General features: G+C 66.8%; 2 protein-coding genes across 4 annotated transcripts; both read right to left on the minus strand.

The window, feature by feature from the left end:
* Window positions 1-92: 92 nt before the first annotated feature.
* Window positions 93-6,279, minus strand: CHMP2A (charged multivesicular body protein 2A). Of its 2 annotated transcripts, XR_010370424.1 has the most exons (7): window positions 6,146-6,279; window positions 3,731-3,912; window positions 3,159-3,338; window positions 1,937-2,067; window positions 1,636-1,697; window positions 529-1,029; window positions 93-484 (listed from the first exon to the last, which is right to left on the minus strand). XR_010370424.1 is itself a non-coding variant. In XM_064437583.1 (6 exons), exons 2-6 carry the CDS (start codon window positions 3,896-3,898, stop codon window positions 908-910), a joined length of 663 nt encoding a protein of 220 aa, XP_064293653.1. In that variant the 5' UTR covers window positions 3,899-3,912; window positions 6,146-6,279; the 3' UTR covers window positions 493-907. The 2 variants fall into 2 exon arrangements, 1 of the variants encoding a protein (XP_064293653.1); XM_064437583.1 differs by lacking the exon at window positions 93-484 and having other exon boundaries at window positions 493-1,029.
* Window positions 6,280-6,714: 435 nt separating this feature from the next.
* Window positions 6,715-16,577, minus strand: UBE2M (ubiquitin conjugating enzyme E2 M). 2 transcript variants are annotated; one of them, XM_064437584.1, is made up of 6 exons: window positions 15,849-16,577; window positions 12,678-12,772; window positions 12,239-12,277; window positions 11,358-11,461; window positions 11,066-11,129; window positions 6,715-7,906 (listed from the first exon to the last, which is right to left on the minus strand). In XM_064437584.1, exons 1-6 carry the CDS (start codon window positions 15,955-15,957, stop codon window positions 7,766-7,768), a joined length of 552 nt encoding a protein of 183 aa, XP_064293654.1. In that variant the 5' UTR covers window positions 15,958-16,577; the 3' UTR covers window positions 6,715-7,765. The 2 variants fall into 2 exon arrangements, with proteins under 2 accessions (XP_064293654.1, XP_064293655.1); XM_064437585.1 differs by lacking the exon at window positions 6,715-7,906 and adding an exon at window positions 9,846-10,993 and having other exon boundaries at window positions 11,028-11,129.
* Between the last annotated feature and the right edge of the window lie 194 nt (window positions 16,578-16,771).

A 16,771-nucleotide genomic window follows, 5' to 3' on the forward strand; every position in this document is an offset into this window, starting at 1 on the left:
CGCCCACCCCCCTCTCCCCAGTGCTCCCAGTCCCTTACTGGGTGACACTGGGCCCCCCCGCCCCGAGGAAGCAGCCGGGGGGAGGCAGCAGGTACCAGCGCGTGGCCTTTATTGCCCCAGTTCAACTACCCCGGGGTGGGGGTGGGGGTGGGGCAAATACCCCCAAGAGGGGCAAATACCCCCTGGGGGGGTGCAAATACCCCAAGAAGAGGCAAATAATATAAAGAAATGGAAAAAGAGCTCCCGGGGGGGGGCAAATAGCCCAAGAGAGAGTCAATAATGCAGATAAAGGGGGCAAATAGCCCGAGGGGGGGGCAAATACCCCCGGGGGGGGGGTAAATACCCCCGGGGGGGGGGAAATACCCCCAGGGGGGAGGGGAAATACCCCTGGGGGGGGGAAATACCCCTGGGGGGGGCCAAATACCCCCGGGGGGGGCAAATACCCCCGGGGGGGAGGGGAAATACCCCCGGGGGGGGGGAAATACTCCGGGGGGGGGCAAATACCCCCAAGGGGGGGAGGGGAAATACCCCCCGGGGGGAGCCAAAGTCCTGTAGTGTGTCTGAGATGCCCCTCCCCCAGCCCAAGAAGGGTTGGGCAGGGTCAAAGGTCACTGGGGGTCAGCCCCCCTGGGGGGGGGGGGCGTCACAGGTCACCAAAAGTCAAGGCCGGAGGTCAAAGGTCAGCCCTAAGGGCACGAGTCACCAAGAGGCCAGGCGGGGGTCGTGGGGGGGGGGGGGTCGCTGTTGGCCAAGGTCAAAGGTCACCGCAGGGGTCAGGGCGGTGCCCGTAGGTCGCGTGGGGTCGCCGAGGTCAACCCCGGGGTTGGAGGGTCGTCGAGCAGCAGGGGTCGCCCGCAGGGTGCTGGGGAGGGGTCCGGGTGGGGGTCAGGGGTCCCAGGTCGGGGGGTCAGTCCCGGCGCAGGTTCTTGAGCCGCTCCTCCAGGTCGGCGTCGGCGTCGGCCAGGGCGGCCGCGGCCTCGGGCGCCCGCCCCTCCCCCGCTGCCAGCGACCCCCCCGGCGGGGGCAGGGCTGGGGGCAAAGGGCAGAGGTCAGGGGGTCACCGCCCTCCATCACCCCCCTCCAAATGCGCCCCAGACACCCCCCAAGTACCCTCCCAGACCCCCAACTGCACCCCAAATATCCCCCCAACACCCCTCAATACCCCTGTGCCCCCCAACATGACACCCCCCCCCCCCCCAAGCTTGTATGTACCACCCGTTGCCCCCCCAGGTCCCCCAAATCCCCCCCCAGACCCCTGGAATATCCCCTACCCCCCAAAGTCCCCCTTCCCCATTTCCCAGTGCCTCCCCAGACCCCTTAAATACCCCCAAAAATGTCCCTCAGCCCCATAACCACCACCCCCACGCCCCCCCCAAGTGGCCCCCCAGCTTGTATGTACCACCCCCATTGCCCCCCCCCCCCAGATCCCCCAAATCCCCCCAGACCCCTCAAATACCCCCTATCCCCAAAATGTGTCCCCCACCCCGCTCCCCAAATGCCCCCCCAGCTCCCCAGTGCCCCTCAGGGCCCCTCAAATACCCCCAAAATGCCCCCCAGATGTTCAATTACCCCCCTCAGCCCCCCCAAAATACCCCCTGACCCCCAAATTCCCCCCCCCCCCCCAGCCACACTCACTGGCCAGCTCGTCGGTGAGGTTCAATCCCAGCTCATCCAGCACTTGTGACACGACCGCGTCGCTGTGGGGGACAAGGGGGTCAGGGGTGACGCCGGGACCCCCCCAATGTCCCCTGAGCCCCCCCACCAGCGGGCCCTGACCAGCTCTGTCCCCACCCAGGGGGTCCTCAACCCTCCCGGCGCCCCACACCCACCCCAGCCCACCCAGGGTGTCCCCACGTGTCGCCACCCCGCCGTGTCCCTGTCTTCCATGTCCCCCCCAGCCCCCTTCTCCCATGTCCCCCTCCCCGCGTCCCCCCACCTCTCCTCCTCATCGTCCTCGTCCCCCATGGCATCATCGATGGCATCGTTCATCAGCTCCTCTTTCATGTCCATGATCTCCGCCTGCTTCTCGAACTCCATCATGATCTTCTGGATCTGCGGCAGCTTCAGCTGGGGGGGGGACACAGGAACACGGCACGTGGCACACGGTGACACGGGGACGTCCCCACGGCCACGCGGGGCACTCCGTGGTGGCCCCAGCCTTGGGGACGTCCCCAGGGCCACCTTGGGTGGTCTGTGGTGGCCCCAGCCTTGGGGAGGTCCCCACGGCCACGCGGGGCACTCCGTGGTGGCCCCAGCCTTGGGGAGGTCCCCAGGGCCACCTTGGGTGGTCTGTGGTGGCCCCAGCCTTGGGAAGGTCCCCACGGCCACGCGGGGCACTCCGTGGTGGCCCCAGCCTTGGGGACGTCCCCAGGGCCACCTTGGGTGGTCTGTGGTGGCCCCAGCCTTGGGGAGGTCCCCAGGGCCACCTTGGGTGGTCTGTGGTGGCCCCAGCCTTGGGAAGGTCCCCAGGGCCACCTTGGGTGGTCTGTGGTGGCCCCAGCCTTGGGAAGGTCCCCAGGGCCACCTTGGGTGGTCTGTGGTGGCCGCAGCCTTGGGGAGGTCCCCATGGCCACTTTGGGTGGTCTGTGGTGGCCGCAGCCTTGGGGACGTCCCCAGGGCCACCTTGGGTGGTGTGTGGTGGCCGCAGCCTTGGGGAGGTCCCCATGGCCACCTTGGGTGGTTCGTGGTGGCCCCAGCCTTGGGTAGGTCCCCATGGCCACCTTGGGTGGTCTGTGGTGGCAGCAGCCTTGGGGAGGTCCCCATGGCCACCTTGGGTGGTTCGTGGTGGCCGCAGCCTTGGGGAGGTCCCCATGGCCACCTTGGGTGGTTTGTGGTGGCCCCAGCCTTGGGGACGTCCCCAGGGCCACCTTGGGTGGCCTGTGGTGGCCGAAGCTTTGGGGATGTCCCCAGGGCCACCTTGGGTGGTCTGTGGTGGCCGCAGCCTTGGGGACGTCCCCAGGGCCACCTTGGGTGGTCTTTGGTGGCCGAAGCTTAGGGGATGACCCCATGGCCACCTTGGGTGGTTTGTGGTGGCCGCAGCCTTTGGGACGTCCTCGCAGCCACCCCAGGGCAGCTCACGGTGGTCAGAGCCTTGGGATAATCCCCCCGGAGCACGTCGCAGTGGCCACAGCCTTAGGGACACCCCCACGGGCACCCACCTGCCGGTTCATGGTGGCCATGGCCTTCGTGACGCCTTTCATGGCCTGGGCCATGGAGTTGTTGGACTTGAGGGTCTGGATCTTGAGGGACACGGCCTGGACGTTGGCCCTCATGGTGATGAACTTCTTCACGTAGCGCCGCGTCCGCACCAGGTCCTTCGCCATAATCTTCACCGCGTCCTGAAGGCCGGGGAGGGGAACATCGAGCACCCATGAGGTCCCCCCAAGAGGCCTAGGGCATCTCCAGGGACCCCTCTGTGTCGCCCAGGGCCCACCACGGTCCCCACCCACCATCTCAACAGTCTCCTTGATCTGGTCACTTGGGGACTTCCATGGTTTCGGCTACATCCCCTGGTCTTCTCCATGTCCCACCTGCGTCCCTTAGTCCCACCATGGTCCCTGGTCTTCCCAGAGGATTCAAGTCCCCTCCATGGTCCCCAGATCGCCACTGGGGTCTCCCAGTCCCACCACTGTCCCCCAGGTCCCCTCCACGTCCCCCAGTCCCACCATGCTCTCCTGCTCCCCCTCAAGTGTCCCACTGCCCTCCGCATCCCCCGGTGGTGTCCCCTCACCATCTGGCCCTGCTTGGCCATTTTCTTGATGTCGACGATGATCTTCTTCTCCTGCGTCTCCAGCTTCTGGCGCTCGCGGTCGAGCTCCCGCATGGCGCGGGCCAGCGCCCGCTGGTTCTGCCGCAGCAGCTCCTCCGGCGTCTTCCGGCGCCCAAACAGCAGGTCCATGGTGGCAGCAGCGCCTGGGGACACGGACGGTTGGACGGGGACGTCGGGGACACGGATGGGGCACAAACGGGAGGGCGCAGACAAGGGGGACACGGGGACATGGTGGGACGTGGGTATGGGGCACACAGGGACATGGTGGGACATGGGGACATGGTAGGACACGGATATGGGGGACACGGAGACATGGTGGGACGTGAGTATGGGGGACACGGGGGCATGGTGGGACATGGGGACATGGTAGGACACGGATATGGGGGACACGGAGACATGGTGGGGACGTGGGTATGGGGCACACGGGGACATGGTGGGACATGGGGACATGGTGGGACGTGGGTATGGGCACATGGGGACATGGTGGGACATGGGTATGGGGCACACGGGGACATTGTGGGACATGGGGACATGGTGGGACATGGGTATGGGGCACACGGGGACATTGTGGGACATGGATATGGGGGACATGGTGGGACACGGACGGGGGCATGGGGACACGGTGGGACATGGATATGGGGCACACAGGGACATTGTGGGACATGGATATGGGGGACATGGTGGGACATGGGTATGGGGCACACGGGGACATGGTGGGACGTGGGTATGGGGCACACGGGGACATGGTGGGACATGGGTATGGGGCACACGGGGACATGGTGGGACATGGTAGGACACAGATATGGGGGACACAGGGACACGGTGGACATGGATGGGGGCACGTGGGGACATGGTGGGACATGGGGACATGGTAGGACACAGATATGGGGGACACGGAGACACGGTGGACATGGATGGGGGCACACGGGGACATGGTGGGACACGGGTATGGGGCACACGGGGACATGGTGGGACATGGGAGGACACAGATATGGGGCACACGGGACACGTAGAACATTGGGACATGGGGGGACATGGATATGGGGGACATGGAGACACGGTGGACATGGATATGGAGCACAGAGGGACATGGTGGGACAGAGATATGGGGCACGTGGGGACATGGTGGGACATGGATATGGGGCACATGGGGACATAGTGGGACATTGGGACATGGTAGGACACAGATATGGGGGACACGGAGACACGGTGGACATGGGTAGGGGGCACAGAGGGACATGGTGGGACACGGGTATGGGGCACAGTGACATGGTGGGACATGGGTATGGGGCATGGGGACATGGTGGGACATGGATATGGGGGACATGGTGGGACATGGACGGGGGCATGGGGACATGGTGGGACATGGATATGGGGCACATGGGGACATGGATATGGGGGACATGGTGGGACATGGACGGGGGCATGGGGACATGGTGGGACATGGGTATGGGGCATGGGGACATGGTGGGACATGGATATGGGGCACATGGGGACATGGTGGGACATGGACGGGGGCATGGGGACATGGTGGGACATGGGTATGGGGCACATGGGGACATGTAGGACATTGGGACATGGGTATGGGGGACACGGGGACACGGTGGGACAGATATGGGGCAGACGGGGCACATTTATCCCCCCCCAACCCCACTGACACCCCCCCCCACCCCCGGGACTTTTATCCCCGCCCCGGGCCCAGCTGCCCCCCAAATCCCCCTCCGCGCCCTGATTTACCCCCGGTCCCGCCCACTGCCCCCAGGCCCCGCCCCGTCACCACGGCAACAGGCAGCCCAGCCAATCGCCAGGCGAGGAGGACGCTCTCCCCGCCCCTTCCCCGCCTCCTTGTTCTCTGTGGTTCCTCTCCTCCCAGAGCGTCCCCGCGAGTCCGCCGGCCGCCAGCTCTATGGTGCGGGCCTAGAGCGCCCCCGACTAGCGCCGGGCCTTCCGCACAGCCTAGTCCGCTTTCTATGGTCTCGGGGGCGGCTCCCGTCCCTGGAGGCCGCAGGACTCTGTGGTCTCTGCCGGCGCCACCGGCTGCCCCTCCCGGGGGGCCCTTCTAGCCTCCCCGGAGGTCCGGAGGCCTCTCTATGGTCCCGGGCCCCGCTCGCTCCCCCATGTCACGCTGGTGTCGGCCGCTCTGGCTCACTCCTCTCTGTGATATTACCGCTACCGGGCCCCTCTAGACCCCGCCTTGGCTCTATGGCCCTCCCGATACCAGGGCCCCCTGCTGCCCCCCTCCAAGGACCCTCCCGTACCTGGCCCCTCACCCCACCCCCTTCAGCTCTATGGGTCCCCGGCACCGGGCCGCTCTGGCCCCCCCGCCGCTCTCTATGACCCCCGGTGGCCGGTCCCGGCCCCTCCACGGCCCCTCACCCCGATCCTTCCGCGTCTCCCGGTCTCTCCCTCGCACTTCCGGAAACCTCGTGACGTCACGCAGGATTTAGGTCACGTGACGGGGGCCGAGCGCTAGGCCCCTCCCCTCCGGTGGCAAACCAGCGAGAAGCGGCTAGAGCGGCCGCCTCCTCCGTAGGCGGAGCATCGAGACGGACGGCCAGAGCGGCACCCAGGGAGCCAGGGCGACCCCTGCTGGCGGCGCGGCTGAACTGGGTCTGGCTGGGGTCACTGGGACGTGATGGGCAGCACCGGGACAGACTGGGGACACTGGGACAGGGGCTGGGCACTGGCAGGCAGCGGGCTGGACACGGGGGAGTACTGGGGCGACTGGGATATACTGGGAAGGACATGAGACATACTGGGGGGGCACTGGGACACAGCAGGGAGCACTGGGGTAAACTGGGGGGCACGGTGCCGCACTGCGGGGGAGGAACTGCTACACATCGCACAACTGGAGCGTACTGGGAGGAACTGGTCTATACTGGGACCACTGGGACAAGGAACTGGGGCACCCAGGGAGACAGAAAACGTACTGGGGGGCACTGGGATGAGAAGATGGGGCTTTACTGGGAAGCACTGGATGTACTGGGGGAAAACTGGAGCAGACTGGGGGCACTGGGCCAAGCAGGGGCAACTGGGAGGCACTGGGGAAGCCGATACTGGGCATACTGGGGGGCACTGGGACAGGGGAAACCATGCACACTGGGAGCCCTGGGACGAGAACCTGGGTGTACTGGGCACACTGGGACAGAGAACTGGGCATACTGGGAGGTGTGGGGTGGCATTGAGTACACTGGGAATGCTCGGACACAAAACTGGGCATACTGGGATTGGAAACTATACTGGGAGCCCTGGGACAGGAAACTAGGCACACTGGGTTCACCAAGATGGGTAACTGGGCATACTGGGACCAGGATACTGAGAGCCCTGGGAGCAGGAGCTAGGGAAGCACATGGGAGCACATGGGAAGGGGACTGGGCACACTGGGAGCTCCGGGGAAGGGGACTGCGCACACTGGGAGCTCCGGGGAAGGGGACGGCACACACTGGGAGCTCTGGGGTTGGGGACTGGGCACACTGGGAGCTCCGGGGAAGGGTCTGGGCACACTGGGAGCTCCGGGGAAGGGGACTGGGCACACTGGGAGCTCCGGGGAAGGGGACTGGGCACACTGGGAGCTCCGGGGAAGGGGACTGGGCACACTGGGAGCTCCGGGGAAGGGGACTGGGCTCACTGGGAGCTCCGGGGAAGGGGACTGGGCACACTGGGAGCCATAATGCCAGTAACTGGGCTCACCGGCCTCCCTGGAGCAGGAAACTGGGTGCACTGGGCGCACGCTCAGTGGCCAAACTGTTCCCGACTGGAAACACCCCCTCCCCATTCCCAGTTTAACCAGTAAGACCCCACCCAAAAGGAGCAATAACGCAGGGGGGGCTGCACCACTCGTTACTGTCGCCCTTTAATCACCCACAAGAGCAGCGTGGGGCGGGGGGGGGGGGGGGGGGGGGGCAGGAAAAGGAGGGGGGGGCCCCCCCCCGCCCCCGGGGGGGCAATAAATAGGGGGGGGCGGGGTGGGGGGGGCGCGGCGGGGTGGGGGAGGGGCTACTTGAGGCAGCGCTCGAAGTAGGTGGCCCCCACGTAGCCCCCCCGCAGCGAGCGCTGGACGTTCTGCTCGAAGAGGCGCCGGTTGCTCTGCAGCACCTCCGCCGCCTCCTTGTTCAGGGGGTCCTCGGGGTTTGGCTCCTGGGGGGGCCCCGGTTATTTGGGGGGGCCCCCCGGTTATTTTGGGGGGGGCCCAATCACCCATTAACCTCCCCCAACACCCATTAACCCCCCCCGTCCCAGAAGCCTTCAGGCACCCCACGGGGTCGCAGCACCCACCCTGTGATGGGGAATGGGGGTTCGGGGGGGTGGGGGTCCTTAGTGGCCCCCCCAAATTTCCTGGAATTCCTTAGTGCTCCCCCAAACCCCCCCCCCCCGGGACTCCCGCTGCCCCCCCATATTCCTTAATGGCCCCCCCAAACCCCCCCCGGGACTCCCGCTGCCCCCCCATATTCCCTAACGCCCCCCCAAACCCCCCCCCCCGGGACTCCCGCTGCCCCCCCATATTCCCTAACGCCCCCCCAAACACCCCCCCCGGGACTCCCGCTGCCCCCCCATATTCCCTAACGCCCCCCCAAACACCCCCCCCGGGACTCCCGCTGCCCCCCCATATTCCCTAATGCCCCCCCAAACCCCCCCCCCGGGACTCCCGCTGCCCCCCCATATTCCTTAATGGCCCCCCCAAACCCCCTCCCGGGACTCCCGCTGCCCCCCCATATTCCCTAATGCCCCCCCAAACCCCCCCAGGACTCTCACTGCCCCCCCAAACCCCCCCCCGGGACTCCCGCTGCCCCCCCATATTCCTTAATGGCCCCCCCAAACCCCCTCCCGGGACTCCCGCTGCCCCCCCATATTCCCTAATGCCCCCCCAAACCCCCCCAGGACTCTCACTGCCCCCCCATATTCCTTAACGGCCCCCCCGGAACTCCCGCTGCCCCCCCATATTCCCTAACGCCCCCCCAAACACCCCCCCCGGGACTCCCGCTGCCCCCCCATATTCCCTAATGCCCCCCCAAACCCCCCCCCCGGGACTCCCGCTGCCCCCCCATATTCCTTAATGGCCCCCCCAAACCCCCTCCCGGGACTCCCGCTGCCCCCCCATATTCCCTAATGCCCCCCCAAACCCCCCCAGGACTCTCACTGCCCCCCCAAACCCCCCCCCGGGACTCCCGCTGCCCCCCCATATTCCTTAATGGCCCCCCCAAACCCCCTCCCGGGACTCCCGCTGCCCCCCCATATTCCCTAATGCCCCCCCAAACCCCCCCAGGACTCTCACTGCCCCCCCATATTCCTTAACGGCCCCCCCGGAACTCCCGCTGCCCCCCCATATTCCCTAACGCCCCCCCAAACACCCCCCCCCGGGACTCCCGCTGCCCCCCCATATTCCTTAATGGCCCCCCCAAACCCCCCCCCCGGGACTCCCGCTGCCCCCCCATATTCCCTAACGCCCCCCCAAACACCCCCCCCGGGACTCCCGCTGCCCCCCCATATTCCCTAATGCCCCCCCAAACCCCCCCCCCGGGACTCCCGCTGCCCCCCCATATTCCTTAATGGCCCCCCCAAACCCCCCCCGGGACTCCCGCTGCCCCCCCATATTCCCTAACGCCCCCCAAACCCCCCCCGGGACTCCCGCTGCCCCCCCATATTCCCTAACGCCCCCCAAACCCCCCCCGGGACTCCCGCTGCCCCCCCATATTCCTTAATGGCCCCCCCAAACACCCCCCCCGGGACTCCCGCTGCCCCCCCATATTCCCTAATGCCCCCCCAAACACCCCCCCCCGGGACTCCCGCTGCCCCCCCACATTCCCTAATGCCCCCCCAAACCCCCCCCCGGGACTCTCACTGCCCCCCCATATTCCCTAACGGCCCCCCCAGACCACCCCCCCAGACCCCTTACTGCCCCCTAACACCCCCTGTGACCCCTCAAGACCCCCCCCATACCCCCTCAGACACCCCAAATACCCCCCCGGGGCAGGGGCTGCCCCATCACCCCCACCCCGGGGTGCTCACAGAGGGGGGGGCCCCCAGGGTCCCACGGTGGCACTGGGCTTGGGGACAGGCTGGGGTGGCCCAGGACCACCCAGTGACCCCAGGAAGCGCCCGCGAGTCCCCACGGGGTGTCCCCGGGTCCCCCTTTGGGGTGACCCAACATCATCAGGTCGCTCCAAAGGGTGTCCCAAGGCCACCAGGTGCCATCTGGGGGCGTCCCAATGTCCCCGAGGACCCCTAGGACATGTCCCAGGGGCACCAGGTGTCACCTTGAGGTGTCCCAATGTCACCAAGGACCCCTAGGACATGTCCCAGGGCCACCAGGTGTCACCTTGAGGTGTCCCAATGTCACCAAGGACCCCTAGGACATGTCCCAGGGCCACCAGGTGACTCCCCAGGTTGTCCCAAGGGCACCCGGTGCCCCACCAGGTGTCCAAAGGCCACCTTGGGGTGTCCCAATGTCACCAGGAGCCCCTAAGGACATGTCCCAGGGCCACCAGGTGTCACCTCAGGGTGTCCCAAGGCCACTAGGTGGCCCCAGGAGGTGTCCCAACATCACCAAGGACCCCTAGGACATGTCCTAGGGCCATCAGGTGCCACCTCGAGCTGTCCCAAGGCCACCTGGTGCCCCCATCACATGTCCCATGGCCACCTTGGGGTCTCCCAGTGTCACCAGGAGGCCCTAAGGGCATGTCCCAGGGCCACCAGGTGCTACCTTGAGGTGTCCCAAGGCCACTGGGTGCCACCTTGGGGCCTCCCAATGTCACCAAGGGCCCCTAGGACATGTCCCAGGGCCAGCCAATGCCACCTCGAGGTGTCTCAAGGCCACCCGGTGCCCCCAAAAGATGTCCTAAGGCCACTGGGTGCCACCTCAGGGTCTGCCAACCTCACCAAGGGCCCCTAGGACATGTCCCAGGGCCACCAGGTGCCACATCCAGGTGTCCTAAGGCCACCGGGTGCCACCTCAGGGTCTCCCAACCTCATCATGGGCCCCTAGGACATGTCCCAGGGCCACCCGGTGCTACCTCAGGTTGTCCCAGGGCCACCAGGTGCCACCTCGAGGTGTCTCAAGGCCACCTGGTGCCCCCAAAAGATGTCCTAAGGCCACCAGGTGCCACCTCAGGGTCTCCCAACCTCACCAAGGGCCCCTAGAACATGTCCCAGGGCCACCAGGTGCCACCTCGAGGTGTCTGAAGGCCACCCAGTGCCCCCCAGACGTGTCCCAAGGCCACCAAGGGCCCCCCAGGAGGTGACCCAAGGCCACGATGGGTGTCCCCAACCCGCAAGCAGGTGCACCCCAGCGGTACTCACCAGGAAGAGGTACTGCAGGCCGTAGATGATGGAGTTTATCGTCAGGACAGGCTTCCAGTCCTCTCTGGGGACAGAGCTGGGCGTCAGGTGGGCCACTGGGGCCACCCCAGAGGTGGCCACGGCCACCCCAAGGTGTCGGAGGCCACCCCGCGCCCACACTCGAGGTGCACGGGGCAACCGTTTGCCCCCTCGTCGCTCCCTGCCGGGTCTCCGGGGGCAGACGCGGACCCGGATCCAGCTGTGGCCACCCCAGAGGGTGGCGGTGGCCACCCTGGGTGTGGCGGTGGCCCACCTGAGGATGTTGAGGCAGACGTTGCCCTCCAGGTCGATGTTGGGGTGATAAACCATCGTCTCACACTTCACCTTCGGCGGGTCGTGGGGGTAGCCCTGGCCGACCTGGGGGGGAGGGAGCGGGCCCAGCGTCACGGCTCAGCCTCCACCGTGGCCACCAGCCACTTCTTGGTGGCCACCAGCCCCTACCCTGATCCACAGCGTGGACATCTGATTCCTAGTCACGTCTCAGTGGCCACGGGTCTCTCAGTGGTGGCCACCAGCCCCTAGATCCTACCCCCAACCTGCGGCAGGGACACGCAGCTGCTTGTCATGTCTTGGTGGCCACAGGTCGCATTCTTGGTGGCCACCAGTTTCTTGCCCCTACCTCAAATCACACGCTAGACACGGCCAAAGGTGACATCCTGGTGGTCACCAAACCCCATCTTCAAGCCACAGAGACAGACACGTGCCCTGGTCACGTCTTGGTGGCCCCAAGTCCCCCCACCCCACCTCCAATATACAGAGTGGCCACCGGTCACGTCTTGGTTGCCACCAGCCCCTAACCCAACCCATGGGGTGGGCACTTGGCTACCAATCATGTCTTGGTGGCCACCAACCCCTAGTCCCAGTCCCAACCCACATGGTAGCCACAAGTCACGGTTGGCGATATTCCGGTGGCCACAGATCAGGTTTCAGTGGCCACAGGTCAGGTTTCAGTGGCCACCTACCTCCTGCTCCCACCCACAGGACAAGCGCATGACTGTGGGTGCCACCTTGGTGGCCACCACCCCACTGCTGCCACCCCCAGCCCCTGGGGCAGCCACGTGGCCACCGGTTCCATCTTGGTGGCCACGAGATGGGTGTTGGTGGCCACGGAATCCCCCTCAGTGCAGGACTGACCTTAAAACTGAAGACGAATTTCCCTCCCTTGTAGAAGCCCTGCGGGAGAGACAGATGTCACCGGGGATGGGGACACGGGGGGGGAGGGGACACCAGGGGGACCCCAAGGGACAAGTGGGGACAGGGGAAGGACAGGGAAATGGGCAAGACCCATAGGGAAAGTGGGGGGCACAGGGGAACCCCCCCCAAGGGACATGAGGGTCTTCTGAGGGGACACAGGGGTGACAAGAGAGGGATGGGGGGGACACGAGGACACTGCAGGGATGGATGGGGACCCCAAAATGGGGGGGCAGGGGGAGGAGACGGGGAGCGGGCAGAAGGACACACAAGGACAGGAGGGGACAAAGGGAATGGGGGATTCCAAGGGAGGGGGGAGGACCTTGGGGGGAGGATGGGGGGGACCCAAGGGGGTGACAGGGGGGTGACGGGGGGACCCCACCTCGTCGGGGCAGATGAGGAGGCGGAAGTGCAGCAGGTCGTCCTGGTCGGAGAAGTCGATCTCGCACGTTTTGGGCAGGTTCAGCTCGTTGATGTCTGGGGGGGTGGGGGGGAGGGAGGGGGGGAGGGGTTGTGGGGTGACACGTGGGGGACACGGGTGACACACAGGGACACGCACGTGAGTCGGGGGGACACGGACGCGCGGCTGGGGCTACCGTGAGCCCACCCCCCAAGCTGTGGCCCTTCTGGGACCAGAATCTCCTCCCACATAACCCCAGTTGGGCCCTACTGGAAGCAGCATCATTTCCCCACACCTGTACTCCCAGTGGGGTCCTACTGGGACCAGTGTCCCCCTGCACCCACAGAGCCACACTGGGACTAGACCTCTGCCCCACGTGTTCCCCACCAGGGCCCTACTGGGATCAGCCCATTTATCCTACTGGGACCACCCTATGCCCCCCACTGGGACCAGCCCGTTCACCCTACTGGGACAACCCTATGCCCCCCACTGGGACCAGCCCATTCACCCTACTGGGACCAGCCTATGCCCCCCACCAGGGCCCTACTGGGAGCAGACCATTCCTCCCACCAAGGCCTTACTGGGACCAGCCCCTCTGCCCTACTGGGACCAGGCCATACCTCCCACTGGGGCCTTACTGGGACCAGCCCGTGTCCCCTGTCTGGGCTCTACTGGGACCAGCCCGTTCCTCCCACCAGCACCTTACTGGGACCAGCCTATGTCCCTCACTGGGGCCAGCCTGTGTCCCCTGCCCAGGCCCTGCTGGGACCAGCCCATCTGCCCTACTGGGACCAGACCATTCCTCCCACCAGCACCTTACTCAGACCAGTGTATGTCCCCCACTGGGGCCATACTGGGACCCTACTGGGACCAGCCCCTTTGCCCTACTGGGACCAGCCCATTCCTCCCACCAAGGCCTTACCGGGACCAGCCCCTTTGCCCTACTGGGACCAGACCATTCCTCCCACTGGGGCCCTACTGGGACCAGCCCATTCCTCCCACCAAGGCCTTACTGGGACCAGCCCCTCTGCCCTACTGGGACCAGACCATTCCTCCCACCAGCACCTTACTGGGACCAGCCTGTGTCCCTCACTGGGGCCCTACTGGGGCCAGCCTGTGTCCCTCACTGGGGCCCTACTGGGACCAGCCTGTGTCCCTCACTGGGGCCCTACTGGGACCAGCCTGTGTTCCCTGCCCAGGCCCTGCTGGGACCAGCCCCTCTGCCCTACTGGGACCAGACCATTCCTCCCACTGGGGCCCTACTGGGACCAGCCCCTCTGCCCTACTGGGACCAGACCATTCCTCCCACCAAGGCCTTACTGGGACCAGCCTGTGTCCCACACTGGGGCCCTACTGGGGCCAGCCTGTGTCCCTCACTGGGGCCAGCCTGTGTCCCTCACTGGGGCCCTACTGGGGCCAGCCTGTGTCCCTCACTGGGGCCCTACTGGGGCCAGCCTGTGTCCCTCACTGGGGCCAGCCTGTGTCCCTCACTGGGGCCCTACTTGGGCCAGCCTGTGTCCCTCACTGGGGCCCTACTGGGACCAGCCTGTGTCCCTCACTGGGGCCCTACTGGGACCAGCCTGTGTCCCTCACTGGGGCCCTACTGGGGCCAGCCTGTGTCCCTCACTGGGGCCAGCCTGTGTCCCTCACTGGGGCCCTACTGGGACCAGCCTGTGTCCCTCACTGGGGCCCTACTGGGACCAGCCTGTGTCCCTCACTGGGGCCCTACTGGGGCCAGCCTGTGTCCCTCACTGGGGCCCTACTGGGGCCAGCCTGTGTCCCTCACTGGGGCCCTACTTGGGCCAGCCTGTGTCCCTCACTGGGGCCCTACTGGGGCCAGCCTGTGTCCCTCACTGGGGCCCTACTGGGGCCAGCCTGTGTCCCTCACTGGGGCCCTACTGGGGCCAGCCTGTGTCCCTCACTGGGGCCAGCCTGTGTCCCTCACTGGGGCCCTACTTGGGCCAGCCTGTGTCCCTCACTGGGGCCCTACTGGGGCCAGCCTGTGTCCCTCACTGGGGCCCTACTGGGGCCAGCCTGTGTCCCTCACTGGGGCCCTACTGGGGCCAGCCTGTGTCCCTCACTGGGGCCCTACTGGGGCCAGCCTGTGTCCCTCACTGGGGCCCTACTGGGGCCAGCCTGTGTCCCCTGCCCAGGCCCTGCTGGGACCAGCCCCTCTGCCTTACTGGGACCAGACCATTCCTCCCACCAAGGCCTTACTGGGACCAGCCCCTCTGTCCTACTGGGACCAGGCCATTCCTCCCACCAAGGCCTTACTGGGACCAGCCTGTGTCCCACACTGGGGCCCTACTGGGGCCAGCCTGTGTCCCTCACTGGGGCCCTACTGGGGCCAGCCTGTGTCCCTCACTGGGGCCCTACTGGGGCCAGCCTGTGTCCCTCACTGGGGCCAGCCTGTGTCCCTCACTGGGGCCCTACTTGGGCCAGCCTGTGTCCCTCACTGGGGCCCTACTGGGGCCAGCCTGTGTCCCTCACTGGGGCCCTACTGGGGCCAGCCTGTGTCCCTCACTGGGGCCCTACTGGGGCCAGCCTGTGTCCCTCACTGGGGCCCTACTGGGGCCAGCCTGTGTCCCTCACTGGGGCCCTACTGGGGCCAGCCTGTGTCCCCTGCCCAGGCCCTGCTGGGACCAGCCCCTCTGCCCTACTGGGACCAGACCATTCCTCCCACCAAGGCCTTACTGGGACCAGCCCCTTTGCCCTACTGGGACCAGACCATTCCTCCCACCAAGGCCTTACTGGGACCAGCCCCTCTGCCCTACTGGGACCAGGCCATTCCTCCCACCAAGGCCTTACTGGGACCAGCCCCTCTGCCCTACTGGGACCAGCCCATTCCTCCCACCAAGGCCCTGCTGGGACCAGCCCATTCCTCCCACCAGCACCGTACTGGGACCAGCCTGTGTCCCTCACTGGGGCCCTACTGGGACCAGCCTGTGTCCTCTGCCCAGGCCCTGCTGGGACCAGCCCATTCCTCCCACCGGGGCCTTACTGGGACCAGGCCGTTTGCCCTCCTGGGACCAGCCCATACCCCCGGGGGGCCCCTCCGACCCTCCCCCCCCCCCCCGGGCCGGGCCCCCCCCGCCCCCGCGGCCGGGCCGGTGCCGGGGAAGGCGGGAGCCGCCGGGCCCCGGGGCCGGTCACCTTTCTGGATGCGGAGCTGGGCGGCCGAGGCCTTTTTGCTGGTGCCCTTGGTACCGCCCGCCGATTCCTCCTCCTTCTTCTGCTGCTTTAGCGAGAAGAGCTTGATCATCCTGCCGGGCCGAACCGGGCGGGGGCCGGGGGGCGGGAGCCGGGCGGGGCCCCCCCCGGCGGGGAGGAGGGGGCGGGCGGCGGCGGCCGGAGCGGGGAGCGGCGGCGGCGGCGGCTCTGAGGCGGCGGGGAATCGGCGACGGCCGGCGCCGCTCGGCAACTTCCGGAAACGCTTCGGGGTTGTCCGGAAGGGACTTCGGGGCTCTCCGGAAGGGTCGGCGGAGACTTCGGCGCCCTTCGGGGCTTTCCGGAGAGGGCTCGGGCCGGCGCCGAACGCGCTTCGGCTTTTTCCCGGAAGGAGAACGATTCCTTCCGGGGTCTTCCCCCGCCGCTTCGGCTCTTTCCGGAAGGCCTTTCGGCTCTTTCCGGAGGTGCTTCGTGTTCTTCCGGAGAGGGGGGTGGGTTCGAGGCGTTCCGCCCCGCCTCGGGTCTCTCCGGAAAGCCCCGAGCGTCGCCGAGCCCTTCCCCGAGCAACGTCGACTCTTTCCGGAGAGAGACGTCGGGTTCCTCTGAAAGCAAAGCGGGCTGACCGCCTTCGGCTCCTTTCGGAAGAGCTTCGGCTCTTTCCGGAACGCCTCGGCTCTTTCCGGCAGCCCACTCTCCTCCCCGCTCCTTTCGCTTCTCACCGGAAAGTGTCAGCTATTTCCGGAAGCCTCCCCGCCTCCCCCAATTCGGCTGTTTCCGTAAGGCTTCGGCTCTTTCCGTATTCCTCCGCCCTTCCACCAGCCAATCCTGCGCAGGGGGAGGAGCTTCAGGCACCGGAGAGAGGGCGGGCCTTTGCTCCAGCCCGGTGGGCGCCGCCATATTTCTCATGG

This window comes from Phalacrocorax carbo, chromosome 33 (genome assembly GCF_963921805.1).
Source record: "Phalacrocorax carbo chromosome 33, bPhaCar2.1, whole genome shotgun sequence".
In the NCBI taxonomy this organism is placed as follows: domain Eukaryota; kingdom Metazoa; phylum Chordata; class Aves; order Suliformes; family Phalacrocoracidae; genus Phalacrocorax; species Phalacrocorax carbo.

Excerpts from the sequence above, each read along its gene's own strand:
- CHMP2A (XM_064437583.1), bottom strand. The coding sequence starts at position 3,898 with ATGGACCTGCTGTTTGGGCGCCGGAAGACGCCGGAGGAGCTGCTGCGG. Across the intron at positions 3,339-3,730 it reads TGGCCAAGCAGGGCCAGATG|GACGCGGTGAAGATTATGGC; the intron begins GTGAGGGGACAC and ends CCCGGCCTTCAG. Across the intron at positions 2,068-3,158 it reads TGGCCACCATGAACCGGCAG|CTGAAGCTGCCGCAGATCCA; the intron begins GTGGGTGCCCGT and ends TCCCCCCCCCAG.
- UBE2M (XM_064437584.1), bottom strand. The coding sequence starts at position 15,957 with ATGATCAAGCTCTTCTCGCTAAAGCAGCAGAAGAAGGAGGAGGAATCG. Across the intron at positions 12,278-12,677 it reads TCCTCATCTGCCCCGACGAG|GGCTTCTACAAGGGAGGGAA; the intron begins GTGGGGTCCCCC and ends TCTCTCCCGCAG. Across the intron at positions 11,130-11,357 it reads GTCTGCCTCAACATCCTCAG|AGAGGACTGGAAGCCTGTCC; the intron begins GTGGGCCACCGC and ends CTCTGTCCCCAG.